At 46.3% G+C, this 24,006-nt stretch overlaps 2 protein-coding genes across 15 annotated transcripts in view; both read left to right on the top strand.

Moving 5' to 3' along the window:
- Nucleotides 1-385: 385 nt before the first annotated feature.
- On the top strand, nucleotides 386-21,642 carry apaf1 (apoptotic peptidase activating factor 1). 2 transcript variants are annotated; one of them, XM_011613329.2, is made up of 27 exons: nucleotides 386-558; nucleotides 1,100-1,273; nucleotides 1,413-1,602; nucleotides 1,705-1,902; nucleotides 2,003-2,192; nucleotides 2,308-2,420; nucleotides 2,521-2,652; nucleotides 2,727-2,965; nucleotides 3,047-3,214; nucleotides 3,312-3,443; nucleotides 3,575-3,688; nucleotides 3,843-4,027; nucleotides 4,119-4,245; nucleotides 4,337-4,462; nucleotides 4,540-4,680; nucleotides 4,750-4,875; nucleotides 4,988-5,134; nucleotides 5,250-5,378; nucleotides 5,465-5,590; nucleotides 6,423-6,542; nucleotides 6,617-6,742; nucleotides 9,176-9,301; nucleotides 10,185-10,316; nucleotides 10,403-10,528; nucleotides 11,882-12,007; nucleotides 13,130-13,276; nucleotides 20,510-21,642. In XM_011613329.2, the coding sequence occupies exons 2-27, from the start codon at nucleotides 1,130-1,132 to the stop codon at nucleotides 20,654-20,656; spliced, it is 3,777 nt and encodes a 1,258-aa protein (XP_011611631.2). In that variant the 5' UTR covers nucleotides 386-558; nucleotides 1,100-1,129; the 3' UTR covers nucleotides 20,657-21,642. The 2 variants fall into 2 exon arrangements, with proteins under 2 accessions (XP_011611631.2, XP_011611632.2); XM_011613330.2 differs by having other exon boundaries at nucleotides 1,072-1,273.
- A 44-nt stretch (nucleotides 21,643-21,686) lies between these two features.
- The window catches only part of LOC105417747 (uncharacterized), a 33,691-nt gene continuing 31,371 nt past the window's right edge, over nucleotides 21,687-24,006 (top strand). For all 13 annotated transcript variants that reach the window (XM_029851584.1, XM_029851588.1, XM_029851592.1 and 10 more), the window contains exon 1: nucleotides 21,687-23,231. The gene's annotated coding sequence lies outside the window, so the exon portion shown is untranslated. The remainder of the gene's footprint in view (nucleotides 23,232-24,006) is intronic.

Here is a 24,006-nt window from a genome sequence, read left to right as displayed (position 1 = left end):
AGCGCATATAGGTGTTGTATACAATATTTTCTTATTTCAACATGGAGGTAGCGATGTTAACACTAAAGATAAATTATGAACGTACACAACTTGACGTAGCGAGCAGTAAGTGAAGTATTCGAGAAGACGCTTTGGTAAACATGTAATTTTAGACTCTAAACGCGCGATTTTATAATTCAAAAGTCCACTATTGGTGATCAATGTTCTAATGTGACGCTTTAATTTAAATAAAAGACGTTCATATATTTAAAATAATTGATTCCGAGCAGAAACGTGTGATGTGAAGACATCAGCGATTTGCCTGGTGACAAATAATAACTGTATGACCTCACCAGTCACGTGGCTTACATTCAGCCACCCCATTGGTTGCTTCAACACCGGGATGTTGTTTTTATTGTCAACTAGGAAGCGCTGTCAGAACTGGACGGGCGTGACAGCACCAACTTAGAATTGAATAACTACAATATAGTACTGATTCCCCTAAAACCTAACTTGTGTTAATTGTCATAAACACATTAACAACGATCCTCCTCGTTTCTCGTTGAACAGCGGACACCCGTAAGTATCTTACTGCTGCTACTTTCTTTGTTACAAATGGAGTGAACTTGTCGAGACAGGTACAAGCTAAGTGTTGTCACCTACATTTTCCGTCCAATTAGGTCAGGCCAACCTTACTAAGAACTAGGAATAAAGGTCACGATAAAATTTGCAAGCAGACTTAAGTTTTGCCTTTACATGTTCTATTTATTCTCACTTTTTCGTGTGGAATCTGGATTATCTGTTTACTTGATTATAGCCACCTTAAGTGAGCGTTTTAACGTTTAGATTGTAGCCTTTTGAAATATTTATAGAATGGTACTTTATCGCTTCCTGTTGAATAATTTCTTTTTAAACTTTGTAATCTTTTAGTTTTGGTTTTAGTTTTGTCCTGTGTGTCCACATACATACAGAATGTTCCAAATTGCGTAACTGGGTAATTTCTACACGTGTACCAGACATCAAGAGTTTACATTTGAACTAAACACTTTAAACATCTAAGGCCTGTACAACAGTAAAGGAAATCTTCTACAGTGCTCTTTTAAGGATTTCTCTGGATCAGGGTCCTGCATGATTGGTGTATTGTGCAGAGATGGCGTTGGAGGAAGGTGCGAGGAGCTCTCTGCTGCGCTTTCGACACCAATTAGAGCAGGACATCAAGCCATCCTACCTGATGGATCACATGATCAGCGACGGTGTGCTTAGCGTAGATGAAGAGGAGAAGATCAGGACACTGGTGAGCCTCTTGTGAATCATATGCTCATAGTGTTTGTTTGTCTCCTTCATTTGTTTCTTAAGGTCTTTGGAATTTCACTTTTCCCAAAATTTGATTTGAATACTACTTTGAATTGATTACATGGCTAATTTCTCCCTAGGCGACCAGAAAGGATCAGGCTGTGGCCCTGCTTGACCTTCTGCTGAGGAAGGACAACCGTACCTACATCTCCTTCTACAATTCCTTGGTTAAGGAGACATATGATGATTTGGCCACCCTTCTTCACGAGTACCTGCCACGCTTGTCTCCTGGTGCAACTAAAAATGCCTCAGATGGATGCACACCTTACGGTAAGAGGGAAGTGGGTTTTATATGTGCGACCTTTGGATGTATTAAAGAGACCATTCTGTTGTGTGTAAGGCTCATGACTATCCTTGCTGTCTGTCCAACAGTGCAGACAGTCCTCAGTGAAGGGGGCGTACCACAAAGGCCTGTGGTGTTTGTGAGCAGACCAGAGCTTGTGAATCAGATCAGGGAGAAACTCTACCGGCTGCAGAAGGAGCCCGGTTGGGTCACTGTCTTTGGCATGGCTGGCTCTGGCAAATCTGTTTTGGCTGCTGAGGCCGTCAGAGATCACAGTCTCATCGAAGGTGACTACATATTTGACATATCTGTGTTCTTGTGAGCAAAATAAATGAATTCTGCTCCTTCGGTGGCCTCTCTGACCTCCTTCCTTTTTACCATCTTCAGAATGCTTCCCTGGAGGGATCCACTGGTTGTCCATTGGCCAGCTGGACAAACCAGACTTACTGGTAAAGATCCAGGCTTTGTGTTTCCGCCTGGAGCAAGGCTTAGATTCACAGTCTCTTCACCGTCCTCCCAACTCTTTGGATGAGGCCAAGGAGCGTCTGCGCTACCTAATGCTGCGCAGATATCCAAGGTGGGTTTATGTTCTTGTGAATATTATCTATTTGTTTTTACTGCGTGTCATTAATCAACACCATTCCTGCGTGTCACTCTGCCCTAATATTACCTGTTTTTACATTTGGCATCAGATCTCTGCTAATTCTGGATGACATCTGGGATAGTATGGTGCTAAAGACCTTTGATATTCACGCACGGATACTTTTAACTACAAGAAATAGAAGCCTTACTGATTCAGTTGGTGGTATGTACCCTGTTTAAAGTGACAAATATGAAACTGGTGTTGATTCAGTTCCACTGGCAAAGGATTGTGACAAAAACACGACACGGGCTTATTTCTGCAGGTGCTAAATATGAAGTCGAAGTGGAGAGCGGCCTGGATGAAAAAAAAGGGCTTGAGATCCTGGCGCTGTACACTGACAATAAACCGCATGGACTTCCCAAAGAGGCTCGCAGCATTGTCAGAGAATGTAAAGGTCTGTACTCAAGCAGCGCATAGTTTAACCACCTAAATGACCATATAGCTAAAATGGCTGGTTCCTGATCCCAGGCTCTCCTCTGGTTATGTCGCTGATCGGGGCTCTGCTCAAAGAGAAACCCAACCGCTGGTGTTACTACCTCCGGCAGCTGCAGCAGAAGCAGTTTAAGCGCATCAGGAAGTCTTCCTCCTACGACTATGATGCCCTCGACCAAGCAATGGCGGCTAGCATTGAAGTGCTGCCTCCTGAGCATCAAGAGCTCTACAAGGATCTTACAGTGCTTGAGAAAGACATCAAAATCCCTGCAAAGGTGTGGCTGCACATCATATCCCATCATCATCATCATAATCAGCATCGCCTTGATTCTAATAATAATATGACTGTCTGCCAGGTTCTATCTGTGCTCTGGGACTTGGAGCCCGAGGAGGTGGAAGACATCCTTGAGGAGTTTGTCAATAAATCCCTGCTTTATGTGGACATTAACCATAAACCCTACCTGTATTACCTCCATGACCTCCAGCTGGACTTCCTGGTGGAACAGAATCAGGCCCAGCTTGAGGTTAGTTGAAAGCTGACGGGCTACAGGCTTCTCTCTGCCCCTGTCCTTGATTTACGTTTAAGTTATTCTTGAACAACAATATTTCCGTGTGTCGCAGCGCCTTCATACGAAGGTGGTGCAGCAGTACCAGCTCCACTACAAAGGTGACCCCCCGCTTTCAGGAGATGAGGAGTGTCTTTACTGGATCAGATTTCTGACTCTCCACATGGCCAAGGCCGGCCTTTCACAGGTAATACACACATAAAATAGAGCATTTGCAATTTCTTAAATGGTATGATTGCTCAAAAATGCTCTGTTGTACACCGATGTTTCAATGCTTATGTTTCTTTCTCTCTCTGCTGGACCTCCCTTTCTGTGCAGGAGCTTTACTCACTCATGTTTTCTCTGGACTGGGTCAGCATCAAAGCCCGAATCATGGGTCCAGCCCACCTTATCAGTGATTATGTGGAGTATGGACACATTCTTGACAAGGAGGTCAGCATACAAGCCAAACTAGTATAACGAATGAAACGTTATTTATGTAAATAAATGTGCGTTATATACATTTGTGCAGCTCCCGTTACATTAAAACTCTAAGAAGTATATTGAGTTTTTCAGACTTTATTTGCTTTATCTCCTATTCACTCAGAACAGTGATGTGCGCAGTCAGTTCCAGGAGTTTTTGTCTCTGAACGGTCACCATCTGGAGCAGCGTCCTTTCCCTGATGTGGTGCAGCTTGCTCTGTCCCAGCCCCATGCGTCAGATGTGTACAGACAGGCCCTGCAGGAGGCCCAGGAACAGGCCAGCACTGGGAAGCTCTACTTTGACTGGCTGTATGCAAAGCTGTTCTTATAGTGAATCTAGATCTCTCTTGTACTGGTCCTTATCCATGGTAGTTGTCTGATCTATGGTCTATCTGTGCAGGAATAAGAATTCCATGGAGAGCCTGTCCCGTCTTGTGATTCACCCCCACCAGGGCTCCGTCTACTCTGCCTGCTTCTCTCGTGATGGAACCAAAATCGCCTCCAGTGGAGCCTGTAAGACGCTGAAGGTATCAGCTGTTTCTTTAAGTCAGTTTAACACACGTCACTCTATAAAATCTTTTATTCATACTGATTGCCTTGTAACTGTTCTGTACCGAGGTGTTTAAAAGCACCACCGGTGAGAAGCTGACAGAGATCATGGCGCATGACGACGAAGTGCTGTGCTGCGCTTTCTCCCCTGACGACCGTCTGCTCGCAACCTGCTCCAGCGACAGAAAAGTGAAGGTAGGATCCCCTCCCCCCCAATGAAAACTATCAAAAGCTGCCAAATATAGACATGCACCACTTTCTCTGCGCCTCAGGTTTGGAATGTGGAGCAGGCAAGGCTCCTGAGGGTCTTCGAGGAGGAGCATGAAGAGCAGGTCAACCACTGCCAGTTCACCAACACGATGCGGCGCCTCCTGCTGGTCACCTGCTCCAATGACGCGTGCATGAACGTTAAGGTTGTGCATGTGCTATAACATTTTAACTCATCACCCCTTCTGTACTCATTCATTGTGTTCTGTTTGTAGTTGTGGAACCTCAACAAGCCGTCGTCTCAGAACACCATGTTTGGCCACTTTGAGCCAGTAAATCACTGCTGTTTCTCCCCCGATGACGCCATTGTGTCCACATCCTCCAACGACGGTACAGTCAAGGTGACTGCAATTTGACACCACTGTCTGTAACGATGCAGGTTTTACACCAGAACACGCCGATCTGATCTTATTTACATCTTCTACAACTTGCTTGTTCTTGGCGTCATTGCAGCTGTTTCGGGCATCATCTGCTAACGAGTGGAAGACGATCAGCGTGAGAGATCAGGTTGCAGAAAATGATGAGGAGGTTCTGGTCAAGTGCAGCACCTGGACTGCTGACGGGAAGCGCATCATATGCGCAGCCAGAAATGCTGTTCTGGTGGGTATTTTTCAGAACACAACGTGGAGCGTCCTTTCTTCCTCCTGCTTTTTCGAGCATCCTTATGTCCAGATAGATTAGGATCTGATTGGCGTTCTCTCTGTCACTGTCTCAGGTGTTTGATGTGGAAACATCAGACATGCTGTTGGAGATCAAAACGAGCCGCCTGAGCATGGTGCAGTACTGCCACGCTTGTCCTACCAGTAACCTCCTGGCCATTGCGTTCTCAAACTATGCTGTGGAGGTACATTAAGTCCATGTAGTGTGCCTTTTTCCATATTTCCTTTTCAAAGGACTGAATACTGCAAACCTTTTCTACTGTTCTGCCAGCTGTGGGATTTAGAAGCCAATAAGAAAATGGCCGACTGCAGCGGTCACCTGAGCTGGGTCCAGCGTGTCCAGTTCTCTCCGGACGGCTCACAGCTGCTGTCCTGCTCCGATGATCATACCGTCAGGGTAAGATTGTGACGGAATCCAAGCCCGTCAACATTGCTGACAGGTTCACTTGTTTCAAATAAGGATTAAAAGTGAATTTAACATATATGATATATATTTATTAAGGTGTTATGTGTAGAAAGTTGAGGAAAATCATGTTTTATTGGCTTTATGTAAAAGAACTGCTAAGCAATCAAAATAGCATTCCCTTAAATAGAAACAATTTAACCTTTAGAGTTGATGCACACAATAACTATGATAATTTAGTGATTATTTGTTGGTGTATTAACTGACGATAAAAAATGTGGCCTTTTCCCCAAACAAGTAATAAGAGTGTCTTCAGAAGACTCTGAATCATTAGCTGAAGCTCCATAGAATAGCTGGGAACCTAATAAAAATCAGTAAGTCTGGTTTGACCTAATAAAAATCAGTTTTTCCAATTTTTTTAAACTTGCCCACAAACAGAATTTGTCTGATTCTGCTGTATTGTGCAAATATAGTAAATCTTTGTTGAGGTGACAAAGGTTTGCCACCATTCATCAAGCTGTTGTTGCAGAATCTAAGCTTGCTACAGCCTGTAAGAGACAAATAAATCTTAGCTGTGCACAGCAAGCTGCTCTGGCATTTCTTTATGTCTCAGCTGCTGGAACATCTGTAAATCCATCTTGAGAGCGAAAGAGATGCCTTGATGACTTGTTTCCTGTCACAGACAGGTTCTGTGCTGTAGCATCACAACCTGAAGGGAACTGATTTGTAAGCAGATTTGCTGGCGGTGTGTGAAATGTAATGTAGCTGTGTCCCTGATTGATATCACTATTTTCTCCTTAAGCTGTTTCTTGTCTTTATTCCACAGTTATGGGAGACTACAAAGGTGCACACCTCCTCAGCCGTCTGCTTAAAACGAGACTCGGACGTGCTGTTCGACCAGGAAGAAATCATCATTTCAGCTGCAGACAACTGCAACAGGCTGCAAGTGAGACTGAGGGGGGTGCAGGCAGGTATGGCAGATAAATTAGGTCCTCATACGTGTGTGTGTGTCTCTCTTAGGTGCGCAATGGCAGGACCGGTTCTGTTCTCTTCCAGTCAGAGGAGAAGTCCTCCAGGATCCGGTGTACATGTTTATGCCGGCAGCCCCCTGCTGTGGTCATAGGGCAGGAAGATGGCACCGTACAGGTACCCACTGTTTTTCTGCCTGACTCCTTATTATTAAGTATTTGGACACGCTGAGGTAAGCTGTTTGCCCCACTTTCTGTGTTTGTACTAAGTTAATTGTCTTCATACTTCAAGTAGGTCAATTTCCTGACATCCTGAATATTTCCTGAGACATAAAAAGCCTTCATGTATATCCCATAGTGCATCTTGTTCCCGTAAACAAAACTAGGCACATCCTTGCGTTCACGCACATGCGGGTGTAGACGTGATTCTGTGTGTCTCGGCTCCGTGCTGCTGCTGCTGCAGAAGGCATTTTTCAGAGCCGCTTGAGTCATGAGATCTGACATAAGCGCTGTCACCCTCTTTTATCCGTCCTGTCAGCTGCGCTTCAGGTCAACTTAAGGCATCTCTTTCATCTCCATCCCACTCTTCTTTGCGGCTCTGTTTCCTTTTTACCCATGATTTGTTTTCTCAACCCCTTTTGAATCTTTTTTGTCATCACCAGTTTGAACTCTTCCTCGTAGAAGATTACATAAAAAAGGGAAGCTGATGTTGGACAAACTAAAGTCTGATTGATTTTAGTTTAACCTGCTTCTTTTAACTCTTTATATAAAACTTACATTTATTTTATGCTTGTTTTGTGTGAAATATTGAATTCCTGTCACCTCTCCACCTTTATCACTGCAATCCCCTGATGAAACGGCAGAGGGAGCTTTAGGGTTAGAAAAAGTAAACGCGGAAATGAGCTCAAATTAGTTACAGCTTCATTATTGGAAAACAAATATTTAAATAATCCGTCAACCTGATGTCAGGCAGACACATCAACTTGAAAAACAATGTGTAGTTCCGGGTGTGTGTGCAGATGAGCGTGTTCTCTGGCAGGGAGCAGAGCTGACGGCTTGTCAGGCGCTCTGAGATGTTGGGATGCAGGATCTGACATTTATTGACCTTGTTCAGGGGCATTGATGCTGCCAGCTCACAGGTATTGGATAGGGCGTGTGTCTCAGAACCTCCAGGAATGACACAGGAGTACACGTGCACATGGGTGCATTTCTTGGATTCCACCTTTGTTAGGCAGGTTTTGCTTATATTAGTCACATTCTACAGACTTCATTATTTTATTGTAATTGGTATTTTGTCTGCTTACGCCATGCTGCATTTATATTTCTTTTATTAAGTATTTTCCCAACATGCTCCTCAAAATCTCAGCTGTTTCACTTCCAAAAAACTGCCATTGTTGCTAGTTGGTAAATAGATTAGATTAGATTAGATTCAACTTTATTGTCATTACACATGTCACAAGTACAAGGCAACGAAATGCTGTATGCGGTATGCGAAATACTCGTTTTTTCCCTTTTTATTTATGAATCAAACTGACTGAGTGAGTGTTTTTGACTCGGTACCAATTATATTTGAAATTTGAGCTTCGGCAAGGCCGCTTCTGCACTATTTATCACTCAGATCTGCGCGGAGGCTAATTAGGAAAAATCAACCAGTGATAAATTTTACTTCTAATCCATACTGATTTTTCAAAGCACAAATATCCTCTTTTCACTGTTTACTAATTAGTCTAAGGAGTTAATTTTGATTATAACCCTTTTGTTGCTACCGCCGGCAGGCTCAGAGTGACAGCGCTAACAATGCCTGACAGTTTTTATTTTGTGTTGGTGTTGAACTGCTTATTGGCATATCAGCCCAAAACGGGCTGATGGGAGTGTTGTTAAATTGTTCTGTGCTTTTAGTGTAAAGACAATGGTAAAACACCATCCAGCTGACCTTTTGAGGACAGAATAATTATAATAATTTTACTCCAGCCTTTCAATTTTGCGTCCATTTCAATCACAAACCTTCATATAAAAGGGATGCAGCCCATTTTGTATCCTTCCTGCAGTTTCTCTTGAGCATTATATTTCGCTCTCTGACTCTCCAGGGGTGGGAGACTGCCAGCAACTCTCTTTGGTCACATCTAACGCCCCCCCCCCCCCCTCTAACTTTAGTTTCTTTTTGAAGTTCTTTGCAGCGAGAAGCCAGCAGCTGCGCTGCAAATCTCTCATCGCACTTTCATCTGAAAAATCTGACTCTATATTTGGACTATTTTGAGTAAACTTATCGAGACGCGTTTGTGTAGTAACAGGCAAACAAGGTCGTCACTCTTTGTCTTTTATGACATGTTTTTGCTGCTTTGCTTTCATAAAAATATTAGCTTGCAGTTGCCGTGGGTGGCTGTGAGGGTGGAAATTGGATACCCCAGCTGTACTTGTTGGTTGCTACTGTAGATGATGTCCACCTGACAAGAGGGTGATGGGTGTGTTTATAGGCTGCTTTATTCTACACATCGAGAGAGTAATGGTATTTCACCTGTCTGGTTTATTTGAATGAGTGAAAACATACAGTTGTTTTTTTTCCTGCTTCATGTTAGCTAGCATCACTGAAGTGTTGGTTTCTACTCTGCAGGTGCTGGAGCTGCCCACGGGAAAGGTGCTAGCCACTTTGCTGGGACACACCAAGACGGTCTTCTGCTGCCAGTTTAGCCAGGATGGCCAAACGCTTATCACGTCCTCTGAGGATACCACCATTAGGGTCGGTTCACCTCTCTGTTCTTTTCCCTGTTTGGTTTTGCTTCCATTTGTCACCGTCGCTATTGATTTTTCTTCTCCCCTTCTCATTGCTCAATGCGAGTAAAATCTCTTGACCCGCTTATCATGACTGTTTTAGCCGCTTCGCTTTGCCCTACCTGGTACTCCTGCCGGCAACTCAGTTGGCCCTTTTCACCTTTTCATTCTTCATCCCCCTCTAATTCCTTTTAGCTCATCTTCCCTTACAGCAGTGCGTCTCCAGATACCTTTTTATCTCTTGCCTGCTCTTCCATTTTCCGTGCGCAGCTACCTATTGTTTGTGCACACGTATTTCGGCCTGTTACGCTCTGTCAATCCCACACCATTCATGCTCCGTTTCTCATTTCCTCTTCCTTCTCTTCTTCCTCCTTCATCATTTTCTGCTGACAGCTCTGTCCACCAAATCCTTTCCTCTCCGTCTCCCATTGTTCCATATTTATGCAGCTCATACCTATCAGCACTATCAGCTCCTTATTCTGCAGCCTTCTGCGCTCATATGGCTGACAAGTGCTCCATCAAACCTGTAGTAGCTCTTTAAATGTTGATGCAGATATGGAATGAATATAAAGGGACGTGTTGACATTGGTCTTACATTGGTGATGGATTGTAACCTTTGTACCAGTGACGGATGCATCATCTCGATGACTAGATCCTGTCTCTGCTTATTAGCCTGCTGTTAGCATCTTAGCTCTGAGTCTCTGGTGGAAGGACTGTGATTGCACCACCATTTTCTTCGTGTTTAGTTCCATTTAATTCTTCAGGGAGAGTCACTCAAACTCTAGAAAGGTCATTGAGTTGGAAATTGGATTGATTTCTCTGCTGTGTTCCCCCCTCCCTCCCCAATGTAGGTATGGAGGTGGCTGTCGGGGGAGTGTAAAGTACTGCAGGGTCACAGGGAACAAGTCAGATGTTTTACGCTGCTCTCCAGCTCACCTTCCAAGATGAGGCTGCTGTCCTGGTCCTTCGACGGCACCGTCAAGGTAAAATCCACACACTTTTCACTCGGTCAGCAGCGTCCTTAAAGCAAATGCCAAACGCTCTCCGTGTTCTTGTTGCTTGCCGTAAGATGTGGGACACGGAAAGTGGGGAGAAGCTTCAGGACGTGGAGGCTCATCAGGGAGCCATCCTCTCCTGCCACGTCTCTCCGGACGGCTGCCTCTTCGCCACCACCTCTGCTGACAGGACGGCTAAGGTTCGACGCTTTCGCACGCACGCACACACTCACAGGATGAGACGTGTTTGTTTGCGCTGCCTGTAATAACCTGACCTATTACGCATTAGCGAGTTCCCCGAAACCTTCCTCAGAACATGTTTGCTGTGAGGAGACAATCTCCCGCGCTAAGAGAGGCCAGGTCACAGATGAGTACGTGGCAGATGGAGCCCGGTCGGCCTTTTAGATCAGTGTCCAGCAATTATTTAGACTGACTGCTGCTTTTGGACTGCAGATCTACACTCCTGGCAGCCTGGTTGTCTCCTACCTAACTTATTTCCCTAAAGTCCAGGTTGCTGCGCTCGACTTTTAAATGACTTTGATCGACTCCGTAGGCTGGAAGTGTTTCTAACCTCTAAAAAATCAACTCCCTTCCACAGTAAAGGACTAAAAATATACGTTCCTTTACCCCAACTGGCTCCGAGTCAGTGATTTCCCTGGATTGGGAAAACAGCTGCACCTCCTGTGTTAAATTTACACGTCCTTCTCTGCCGTGTCCGCCAGTGGATGGCAGCTGTTTTCCTCAATGGTGTTGGAAAACAATGCAGAGTCGCGCTCTCCAGCCCGTGCAGAGGCCGCTGCCGCCGTCAGATTTCACACAGCAATCGGGAGTTGGTTCAACAGCCAGACAGGCTTTTCTCAATGGATGGTGGTGCGAAGGAATGTGTGTGTGGCGGCTACGCGGCCCCTGCTGCCCAGTCTGAGCGAAGCTTTGCCAGATCAAAACCCACTAAAGCCTTTGGACTCCTCTATGTGGAGGTCAGAATGAAAGGTTCAGGCATCTTTGTTTAGGAACGAACGAAGAAAAACATTTGGTCCTTCTGCCCTCCCTTATTTCCAGTATCCCGCTTTTCCGTTCGACCTTCAGATGAGTGTGTTCCGACATAGTTAGCCGGCTGCCAAATGAAGTGCCTAATTATGAGCTGTGTTATTTTCTGCGCGGCACAGAATGTGACCGGGGTAAGAAAGAGAGGGAGAGGGGGAGGAATGCAGAGAAAACAATGGGTTAGAGAGAGAGAGAACGAGAGAGAGTGGAAGTCTGAATGAAAAAAGAGAGAAAGAAAAGCAGCGTCGTGAGCAAGCACTCATTACAGATGCAGCTCTACAGCCTGTGCAATTATTTGCCCTTCTAAAACCAGCTGCATAATGAGTATTGATCAAAACAAACTGCAGTGTTGATTTCCATGATTACATTTCATCTCCTGTATGTCACATATTCAGAAACACGCCTTCTAACTGGGTTCTTTTGAAACCAGGAGGACGGGACACTCGCTTTGGCACAGATTGAATCTCTTTGATAACTGGTATAGATCAGAAGTGCTTATCTCTTCCCAGTTGTGGCACTGCGAGTCCTGGCAGTGCGTCCACGCGTTGAAGGGACATCAGGAGTGCGTGCGGAGCTGTCGATTCTCCTGGGACAGCCGACGCGTCGCGACGGGGGACGACAACGGCGAGATCCGGGTGAGCCCGCTTGCAATGGCTGACACCTTTTAACAGTTCCTGTTGTGAAACCTATATACTGTATACACAAAAATGCTGTTCGAGGATGAGCTCCTGAAAAATGAACCATCCTCCTTCTGAATAGTAACATCAGGGCGCTCACACGCTAAATGAAACAATGGTTCTTCTATGAGAAGAAACAATGCTTGAAAGCCCCTCTAATTTGCCACGTATCATAGAAAAACCCAATTACACCAGTCAGCACTTATTGCAGAGATCACCCCATAATTACCTCTCATCACTCATTTAGATAAAGTGCTTGCTAATGTATCGTGATCGCTGCTGCGCGTAGTGGTGGGCTGAGATGAAAGGAGAGGCAGGGCCCTTCAAACTGGAGAGAAGGGTGCAGGTTAGAGGAGCTGGGATGAGGCAGGAAGAGGAGGAGATGTCTGACAGCAGGAGGTGAAGGAGAGGACTCAGGCTGCCAAATTGGATCCCCGAGGCTTCGGAATCTGCTGCCGCCCCTACACAAAAACACATTCGCCGGTAAACACAAGGAATGGAGATGCTGCGCTGCGCACCGGGCCAATAAGGGGTTAATGCCCTACAGTGGCCTCCGAGCTGCAGAGCCCCATTATCCAGAAATGGACAAATCCATCTGATCCAATTACATAAACCAGTGAAATATCTGGTTTCTATGGAAACAAATGTGAGTCATTCCGCACAAAAGCCTGCCAAGTGTTAAATATAGCAGAGCGGGTGATGTGTTATTGTCAAATGAACATCTGAACAGTTGCATAACAGCTGTAATTGACATGATGTGGTGAATTAGTGATAGTCCACTCGCCGCCCATCTTTACATTATATATGTTGTCCTGCCATCATTTCAGTCTGGTGTTCTGTGCACGCCCCATCTCCCCCCCGCCCAGGTTAATTTTATCCGAGCATATTTCAGCCAGATCCCCCTTTTTTCTCATTCCATCCCCCATCCATCCCTCTATCCATCCATCCATCCATCCATCAAAATGTAGATGATTTGAAACTATTACCATGGCAACTAGGCGGATTACATGCAGTTTTATATCGCCAAGACTGCCGCCTGTATAAAACTCTCATTTTGGTGCTTTTGATGGTTCCTTGCAGCTCTGGAGCGTCAGCGACGGCTCCCTGCTGAAAATCTGCTCCCGGGACAGTAAAGACGGCATGGACTCGCTCCACGGAGGCTGGGTGACAGACCTGCACTTCTCCAGAGATGACTCTCTTCTGGTCTCCACAGGTGGCTACATCAAGGTACGCTAACCTGCTGTGGCATGTCGCGCCGATTTAAAAAAAACAACAAAAACAAACAACAAAAAAATAACATCTAAGGAAATTAAATTGCAGCTGCTCACAATGCCACAAAGATTTGATGCTAATTTTATTGTCAATGTAATATGGCCAGTAAACAAGAAGAGTATTGAGTAGTAGTCAGCATGATCTCCCAAAAAATAACCAAATAATTGCGCAGATATTAAATAATGAATCAACTACGGCTGTATTTACCCCAAAGAGGCAGTATTGCTCACAATGAGGTGTTCCTACATTATACGTTATATCTGACAGAAGGCAACCTCTGGGGAAGTAACAGGAGTTGTGTGTGTCTGTGTGTGTGTTTGAGACTCAGTTTTATTGCCCTTTCTTTTACAAGCGATGAGGTCACCCGGCGGCCAGTCTTAGCCGTGCTCCTGATTGGCTGCTGGCTGGGCAATGACTCGATCCTCCAGAGAGAGCGGCCCTCATCGACGAGGCTCTGCATCTCCGATTGCTCACCGTGCCGTGTTGCGTACTTCAACACATGCACGCAGGCCCTTTGCGTCCACCTTCTTCAGACTCTACTGTCAAAGGCAGAGGTTGCTGCTGCTCAGGCTTTTTATAGACAGATGGCCAAAAATGAGTCATCAGCTCATCTTTAGCACATTACTGTTGACGGGATGGTGCAACCTGCCCTGTTTTACCCCTCATTGCAGTCTTCAAATGCATTTACTCATATGTATAATTAATTTTATGCACCCACAGTGGGAAAATGAGTTTTGCTCCTATTGGAAGCTCCTATAAATATAGAGTCGTTATCATAAATAATCCATGTTTTCCTCCACATCTGCTTTACTGTCTGTGCTAAGGCTGCACAAATGTGCCGCTCACCATCTTGACGTCGCAGACCTCATCCAGCCTGTCGTAATCATTTACTGAAGTACTGGGGGGACCATTCCATCACTCAAGTCTGCAGACTTTTTCCTCCACGCTGTCCTTCCTCCTCAGTGAGGCGTGCTGCCTTGATGGATCAGCGTGTGGATGTTCATAGCGGTGATGGATTATTACGCCTGTCTGAGAGGGTGAACCCCCACGAGTCAGGCCCCTCGATTGATTAATGGCGCCGGGTGTCAGCCGGACAGGCCGTCCTGTCCGTCTTGGTAATTAACATGGCGGCGCCTGGATCAGTTATGACAGATAATATAGCCTTCAATGGAGGGAGTAGCATAATAATCTAACCGTCTTATCTCTTTAATTATTATTTCCAAGGCATGTCACTGCGCTGTCCCGCTTTGCAGCTCAGCAAATGTCTTGAAAGAAAAACTTGGCAATTACGGTCCGACGCGGAATTTTAAACAGGCTTGTTAGCAAATAAATTGATATTTAAAAAAACAAAAACAAAAACTGACACTCGAGCTGAGATGAAGGCACAACAGCGACAGAAAAGATGACATCTGATTGTGGATTAGTGCAATTATTTTTATCTCGGCGTTGGAAGAGAACTTCATAAGGGCTGTCTGGTCTGCGTTCGTCCTCAGCTGGTGCAAGGAAAGAATTCATTATGAAGGATCAGCGGGATTGTGATTAATGTGCATTTGGATCATAAATGTAGGAGATAAGTTTGCTTTTGAATGCCGGGGGAAGCTCCACCACCACCACCACCACCGCTTTCCAGAATAAACCGGTCGTGGAACGACAACACACTGAGACTGAACACCACCTCGACAACAACGGAGTTGTCGCGTATATTTATAACAGTAAACGGAGCAGAAACAGGTTTGTGTTGCGGTGGGGTGGAGGGTGGCGGCACTTACTGTGGAGTTGGTCTCGGTCGGGTACGATGGTGGGTACTGGCCCCCCACGGTTCTGTCAAGACCATCGTTTGAGATCACTGATATGCTACGATGCCGAAGACCCCTCCCCTCGCTCCCCCCTAGGGTTGAGTGTAATTAAACCCAGCAGGCCCTGTTGTGGGGACACGTGTCCTTGTCTCATCTCCTGTTGTTTACAGGCATATGTGAAGAGTTTACACTTATAAAAATGTATCTTATTAGCTGGTTTTGCTCTAGCATAGTAGCATCGTGTGTGTGATGAAGCGGTACTGCGAGGCCCACGGGGAGGCTGTCACATTGTACGGTGATTCCCATCACTCCCTCCTTCAGCTCCACGTTACGCCATTAAATACCGTCCCTGTCAACACCAGGCCTCCGCTGAAAACTCTCACACAGAAATGGCGATGACCCACTCTGTTATGGTGCCACACTGCAGGAGAGGGGGGGGCGGCAGGTGTGAAAAGGTTCATCCTGACTGAGCAGACACGCAGCACCCAGCAGCCCAGAGTAATTCTCACCAAGCCACTGCGCAAACAAACTCAACTCAGAAACCACCCCAGAAGAGATGTAGCGGCCCTTACAGCTGCGCCCGCCCTTCTGGTCCAAGCAGCTCGTCCAATTCAGGTGCTTTTTCCTGGTTAAAGGCACAATCAAAACACAAGATCAGTTGTCGAAGTTTAGAAATGAGGCAAAGGCCCAGCACACCTGAAACCTGCAGCTTCAGAATCACAGCATCGCACCGCGCGGTTACTTTTCCTCACTTCTGGTGCCTTCTCAGCCACACGTTCATGTGCTAGCATTAGCGATGCGCGCACGTGCAGGCGTTTACAATCGTGGTTCTCCCCTCTAACTGTTAAGGTGAGATGAAGCTCATTATTCTAGCCTGCGATGGAACGCGGTTTCATCTCCTCTCACCTCCTCATCCTCGGAGTTCCCACCAGACTTGCTCGTCTTCTCCTCTTCTCCAGTCCCGGATCGCTTTTTCACACCTCTGCTTGTATTTTCCTCTCTGCTGTCAGTTGCTTTCGGTCCACATCGGCGACCTCATGCTGCGACGCCACGCCACTTTGGTCTGCTAACGTTGCGGATGTAAATGATACAGGAGGTGTTGGAGCGACACCATTTCAGGAGTCTGGGGGTTATTTTTAACCATCAGATCTGTCAAGTCTTTATTTTTGTGATTTCAGTGCCAGAGCTGCCTTCATGAAACACCTGTTAATGGAACAGACACACAGAAGTGAAGGGGCGGAGGCTGGGCTGACCTTCTTTTGAGAGACATTCGATGGACAGAGAATCTGAGAGGGTGGGGTGGGGGTGCAATGGACAGAGAGGAGCATAAATGCAGCTTTCTCCTTGAGAGATGGCACGAAGCGGTCGGAGATTCTTGTATAATGAGATCGACTGAGCTATAAGTAAATGTGTTTTCATTTCTCCATCAGTGGCTAAGACCTTGGTGATTTCTCTGGGGGGGGCACATCAGTCAAGCCGGGTTTCCATTAGCCTTTTTGTTAGATGGAGCTTAAATGGCACGACAAAGAAACAGCGACATTCACGTTAAAGAGAAAATCTGCGAAGGTGTAAATGGCAGAGTTGGAAATGCTTCCGATATCACCCGAAACGTTGGAACAGGTGTTGCTTCGGCATGTTGGCTGGTTGCCACCTTTTGATTTTAGAGTTGATGTTTGCTCCTTCACATCATAACACACAGACGCGCACGCGCACTCGCGCGGTTTCTGGGAGGATTTGCATGGAAATCAGCCCTTGTAACATCGGTTCAGGCAACACTCTTGGTTTTGATTTCATTCAGCAGCGTCCCCGTCCCCCCCCGTCATGTCATTTGAAAAGTAAGCCCCTCGCTGTGCTGCGCCAGCATAGCAACAGACCTGCCTCTAAAAATACCTACACACACTCATATGATATAAAACTGCTCCCTTGCTCTATAGTCATTCCAGAGTGTAATAAATCCATAATTTAACATCCAGAGGCTCTTTATTTGGCCGTAATGCATCAGCACTTGTCTGCTGGTCCCCAGCTCTCAGTGTTTGCATTCGCACATCTTTACTTCCAGCGTGAAGAACATCGAATGAGTCAAACTTGGAATGAGCGCGGCCTGGTTTTCTCGGCTCTTGTTGTCAGGCTCGGGGTATAAACACAGGCTGGTGAATTATTTATTGCTCTCTTGGAGGCAGCCGCTTCCCCAGCGTCGCTCATTAAGCCGAGGTTAATTGTCTCGCTGGCTGCAGAAGAAGGGCCTTTGTGTTTGTGACTCATTCCCGAGAAGAGACGAGGCTCGGCGGAGGTGGGAGAGCCACGATGGAAGTGTGGGGGGGGGCACACGCCGGGATTCTGATACACACATCGATCGACTCGCGGTGGGTTCGCTGTGGTAAACTTTGCCTTCCTGGTCGTTTTTGCTGCAGATGTGTTTACAGGTGTGTTTCTGGGATTATTGTCTCGGCGGGAATTTGACAACGACTGAACGCGGGGAAGAAGAGTCGGATTAAATGTTAAAGTTAAATAGGGAAGAGGAACTGGATCACTGATCACTGGACAGATGTTGGGAACAGATTTTACAGGGGTTTTGTTTGTGTTTCCTGTGTTTTTCCTCCCTTTTTCCTCTCCTGTAAGCCCTATTAAATTTACTTTTCTTCGATTTCATCTGTGATGGGAGGGAAAAAGCTGCCAGCGAAGATAAGACTCTCTCGAGCAATTGGGAGGAAGCAAAGAAAGATTTGAATTTCAATATTTGACTGTAGGTTGAATAATTCAGAGTCTGTGTCATGCCGTCTCCTCTCTGCAGGACTGTCAGCCCTCTGTCTCTGTCTCCGTCCCTCTCTCTCTCTCTCACACACATTCTCCCCACCTTCATCAAATCAGCCCTCCTTTTCAAATCTCGCTCCACTTCAGTGCAGAATTTCTCCCGAAAGGCGTGAAATTTAGCCCCTTCCCAGTGGATTCTGCATCCAGGCTATTTATGCACGACAAAGACAAACGACTTCCATCGTTCCTCTCTGAACGACTGCATACTCGCTCCCACCTAAAACTCGTTGTGACCCTCACAAGAACACACACGGACAGGTATTTCTGTTATGTAAGCAGTGTTGACTCTCCCTTGGGTAGGCTGAATAAGCAGACCTATTTAGCTTGTGGAGAGGGAACAGCGAGGGCCTGTCTGGGCAGATTAGCCGCTCCTCTGCTGTTGGCTGAAATGCATCATGCTAACTTACATTCCTGGCTCGCCCAGATGTGGTTTTTGAATTGGTCTGAACCTACTCAAAGGTGCGGCTTTGCAGATTTTTCCTAAAGTGGAGACGCTCGCCCTTAATGGAGGGAGCAGCATCCTTCAGTGTTGAATCACTGGGTTAGATGTAGCTTCTCTGGTTTCCATAACGCTTTATAACGAGATCCCTCATGTTACCAGCGACCTCATGATGTTATTTTAGTTCCTGTTTTGTCTCTTTTATCTTGTTTTTGGTGTTCGGCTTTGTGTTATTTTTAAGTCCCTTTTTTTTTTCTTTCAAAATTCATATCTGATGTTTTATTTGTGCGGTCTTTTGTTGCCGTCTGCGCTCCTTATCTGGAAATATTTCCAGACGAAACATCACAACATGCCACAAATGTGTGTGACACATCTGCATCGCACGCGGTCGATAAACGGAGGATTTATTTCTGCTCCCTGCGCACCCCCTGTTTTCACCTGGAATTGATATGCATCCATAAATGAGCTCCTCCGTCATATTTACACCTTCATTTTGAATTTCAAATCAGAGCCTTCACACTTAAATTAAGAGTGTCATTTCCATGCTATTGGTTCCGTCCCTGTAATCCACCTGCGCGTCTTCCCGGCATCTGTATTCATGGGAAGTCGCGCTGCTATAAATCTGTCCAGTTAAAAGGAAAACGGGATGAAGCTCCGAATACCCCAAACGGAAAACACAAGACTGGGAAATACACACAAAGCGTACAGTCATTTAGCATCTAAGCGCAACGCAGGCCGTCCCATAAATCAGGGCTGCGCTGCTGATGTTGTTGATGTCAGCACATCAGCCAGCTGTTGGAGGATCCATCAGACTCCCGCACACAATCTACCGCCGCCCCCTCCCATCGGAATGCGCAGAACCCTGTTCAGCGAGGGCCCCGCTTGTGTGGAAATCACATTTTAAATCAGATTGTGACCCCGTGTTTTCATTGTGAAATCCACTCTTGCTCACACTCCATCCTCCTCCTCCTCCCCTCCCTCTGAACCAACACACACATTTAAACATTGACTCTGCCCCCCTCCCACCTCCCCATCTCGCTGCTAATCCTTTTTTTCTCCCAAGCAGTTGAATCGTTGTCCACATCGCTCCGATTCTCTGTTGTCGTCCTCGGTCTCTGGCGATTTATCGCCGGATCGGGCCTTGGCGCTCTCCGACTCGCTCCGTTGCTCTTCCCAGATTATTTCTGTATTTATGCATGTGTGTGTGTGTGTGTGTGTGTGTGTGTGTGTGTGTGGGCTGGATTTCTTTGTTTGAGCTGTCGTTTCTTTCATTCTGGCGTCACTGCGGTTTAAACAAGCTCTCCCTGCTGATCCACGGTGCATCCACCTGTGTATCGATCTCACCTCCGCCTCTTTTAATCCAGCCCCAAATCTCTCTCGCTCTGATCCCCCTCTGTAGCAGGACTTCATCAGACCGGTGAAAATAGCAAACAAAAGCAATTTCAGTCACGTTCTGAGTGAGTTTAGTGTCCAACTCTTCGTCAGAGTGAGAGTGTGGTTCTGAGGTCCGTTTGTCGTCCAGCAGCCTGACACATGTTCAGCCCAACCTTCCTGCCAGGAGCACGATCACAGGTGGGAAAACGCCGATGAAAAGGTGTTCACATCCCGCAATCTGTCGGCTCGCGCCGGTTGAAATACAACCCGCTGCAAACGTAAACGATCCCGCGCGCAGCTGCTTTGCACCTGTTGCTCCCGCCGAGCGACTCGCGCCGTTGGGTAATCTTCAAAAGGACGCGTGTTAAATGGAACGCAATGCGACAATTAATTATCACACAGCGAATCATTCCGGCTGTATCCAAGGCCTCGTTTGACGACGAACTTATACAAACGCGCAGGTTCTAACTCTCCGCGTCCTCTTCCGTTCAGCCAGATGTGCAAGGATGAGCGCGGCTTAAATGGCTGCCGTCGTCAGAGCCAGTGGACTCGGCGCCTTTGATGATGCTTCCCAGCGAGATGGGGCTCGAACGGGAAATGTCAACTTTAAACCGAGATTAAACAGAATCGCTCAGGAAGGAAAGCGTGTCGGGGGAGGGGAGCGGGTGTGCGTTTGAATTTGGCAAAATGCTGCTTCTGGAGGGAGGGTTTTCATTCATTTCTTTAAATTCCAAAAAGCTGAGCGTCTCCCTTTGGTTTGTTTGCCAGTGGTGGGACGTGGCTCAAGGCGAGGCCCTGCAGACCTTCCACCCGACGGGATCGGCGCTCAAAAGGATCCACGTCTCCGCCGACTTCTCCACCTTCGTGACCATCGACAACATCGGCATCCTCTACGTCCTGCAGAGGGTCATGTGAAGAAAAAAAAAAAGGCAGCGTGGAAACAGACAAACGGGGCCTTGCCGACTGAACGTTCCAGCATCTGATGGTGGAACTAACAGGAACAGCATCACAACTGGTACTTTCCAGACCTTTGGTTCAGTTCTGTGTGAGTAGAAAGGCTCACAAGGACAGAAAGGTGTAATTAATGGGTCAGTTGATGATGACACATCATCCCTAATGTGAAAAAGCGTAAGGGCTCGGCACGATGCATTTCTGAGCCTTTCCTTTTTATTGCACCCACAGGGTTGCACATGTTTACTGTACCTGGTTCTCCCACCTCACCAGCATCTGTCTGGGCCACTTAAAAGATTAACGGCTCAATTAGCTTTTTAACAATCGGGCACTTGAAATTGAATTGCGGAAACTTTTTAGAGCCTCCGGCTGTGTTTGTTCAACTGTACTTTGGCTTTGAGATGAAAGGAAATGTTGCCTACCAAAAAAATGAGAATATAGTGTATAATATTCAGAAAGCACATTTTGCGCTTATCAGTGTCTTTTTTGGAGCTTTTGTACTACTTGTTTTTTAACGCTTATCTCACATTTTTACCTGCATGCTGCCGACTGAGCCTTATCCGTTTTAGAACTATGACGCAGGCGGAACAATCACCACTAAAGCTTTTGCTGATCCGAGTGTTCAGGTATCATAAATGGATCCTTAATTTGATTGGATTCAGATGGAAGCGTGCATTAAACACAAAGCCACAGCAGCCTAAAATGATGCAGACTTCAATCAGGGTCGATTAGTCCCGAGCACTGAGAGACAATAAATGAATAAAAGTCAGGGTGCGTTTCAACGCATCCGATCGATACTGTGGTAATTCTCACCTCCTGCTTGTGGAGGTTGGTGCTTTAAAGGTTCAATCGGCTGATTTTCTTCCACCGAAGAGGTGCCTGTAACAAATGTCTGCTCGGGATGTTCTATGATGTGCTTGTGAATGTTATTAAATGTTAAACTTCACAGTCCTGCTGTCTTTCTGCATCTTCTTTTGCTGATTAAATTCCTTCTTTTGATGAATTTACAGTGTTTATCTGCGGATGAATCAGCTCTTCAGGTGTGCCGGCTGGGAGGTTCAGGCTCACGGAATGTTCTGTGTCACCTTCATAATGTTCGTGAGAACGTGTTCCTGTCTCAAATGTAGTAGGGAGAACTCATTCCCGGCCTCTCGGCAAACAAGTGTCATAAGGATTAATAACTGTCTGGAGGGGATTGAGAAATGGCTTCGACATTGTGCAGTCGAGCATACTGATGAAGTTGGTGTGCGACTACGGTAATTGCTGTCATCACGGACATTTTTAACACCTCCATCTCGCTGCGTTGCCACCATTGTCCTTGTACCCAAAGTGAAGTTTGCTAGTCTAAACCAGGACTTCTCAGGGGCGCCTGCTCTTGTTGTGATGATGGTTACTTCTATTGCATCAAAGACCCTCCCCAGATTTAGACCCAGCAGATCTCCAGAGGAGCCTTCTCTCTTCTCTAGGACGTCACCGACTTAAAAATAACCAGCACGCCCAGACCGTTTGGAATGAGAGGCACACATCTTTCTCTGCAGGCCAACAGGGTCGTGTGTTCGGCCCCCTCCTGCTTCCAGATAAACCCACCACTATCATTTGCCAGACACCCATCTGTTTGCTGTTGGCGTCAGGATGCTGCCTCAGAAGGACCAGAGCTGTTGGTTGTAGCAATTTTGTGGAGAAAGTTGTGACAAAGGCACACTCACACCGGATTCCTTTAAACCAAAACGTATTAATGAAGTTTATGACAGTATGGCTCACTTTATTATAATATGAAAATAAATTAACCTACCAAATCTCAGCTTTAAGTAAATAGCAAATGGTAAGATAGTTTAAAGTCAAGAAAAAAAAAATCACCGAAATGTTTAGAAATTACGTTTTTATTTTATTAGCGACAACTTTACGCATATGCTTCCCCACCACAAGGTGGCGGTACTGCGCGAACTGCAATTACGACCCAGTTTTGTGGAAACAAGGTAAATGGATTCTACCTCGTCGGTGTAAAACAGATATTTCGTGAGTCAACGGATGGAAATGCTCTGCGTTCTGAGTTTCGCTCACCAAATTTCACAAATTTGGCAGAACCGGGGATGTTAAATGTCTAAACTATGCTAGCTAAGCTAACGACGACGAGCACGCCAATCAGCGGAAGTGCCGCCACCTGTGCGCGAACCTTGGACTTCGTTGGACAGAAGATGGAATTTAAACTACTGTTTACATGTATTAACGTTTGTTAGCGTCCATATAGACGCAATCCTGTGCCATAATCTAAACCAGCGGCACAATTCTTGTCCTTATACATTCTTTATTCTCGTAAATAATGTATGCCACGTATGAGTAATTAGCTCATCAGCTGAGATTATGGCGCAATCTGTCTCTGTCACGCTGGAGGACAGTTGGACGCAGTCCACGATGAAAGGCACTGTGCATCTTTAATGATGTTTTGATGGATCAAGGCTTTGATCCAACCCTCACTCAAGTTCTGCTCCGTGGCACAGATTGATGAAGCTGGAGCACAATTCATCAGTGCCTCATAATGGTGAGTAAATGCAAAGAATGCGTATGTGTGCACCAATTTTTAAGATCAGCTCAGCTTCATAAGTGTACTTGTATTGGTGTCCACGTCCAGTCTCCGAGGGCCACAATCCAGCTGGGTTTTCTGTCCTACCAGGTAGACAATACTTTGGGATCAGGTGAAAGCATTGTCTACCCGGTCGGACAGAACTCCTGCCCGGATTGTGTCCCTCCAGGATTGGATCTGAACACCCCTGCATCAATTCTTCCACTTCCAGTAAATCAGGTGATGGCAGAACACAGACGTTTGGCCTCAGAAACAGGCCAATTAGACCCCCTGACTGGCCTTTTCCTGATACTGTTTTCTGGGTAAAATACACCTGTCGTGACCCCGCCACCTGTTTATTTTATCTCCAGGGCCAGACGTGAACCATTACAGTAAATCTGTCCCTGAATGGCCACGGGCTCTTTTTGTTAGGCCAAAACCATTCGACCCACAACCTGTGACGGCAAACGTGGTGCCGTTTGTCTTCAGACTGGAAACTGGTTCAGTTTGGGGCAAGACTTGGAGTTATCACGTGCTGAAGCGTGGCTGCCAGCTGCCTCGTCGTCCTATTTCTACGCTGTCATGGCGATGACGTGAGGTTGCCCTGCTTGTGCTGCTGTTTCTCAGCGACTTGTGGCAGGTGCCAGATTGATGGCGGTTGCAGACGTTTGCGTCATGGCAACGTTGGCGTTGTGCAGTTCTGTTGGAGAGAATCCTCTTCCCGCCTGTGGGGGCTCCTGCACGATGCTCCGAT

Source organism: Takifugu rubripes, chromosome 18, assembly GCF_901000725.2.
Source record: "Takifugu rubripes chromosome 18, fTakRub1.2, whole genome shotgun sequence".
Lineage (NCBI taxonomy): Eukaryota > Metazoa > Chordata > Actinopteri > Tetraodontiformes > Tetraodontidae > Takifugu > Takifugu rubripes.
This window is presented reverse-complemented; position numbering and strand designations above follow the sequence as displayed.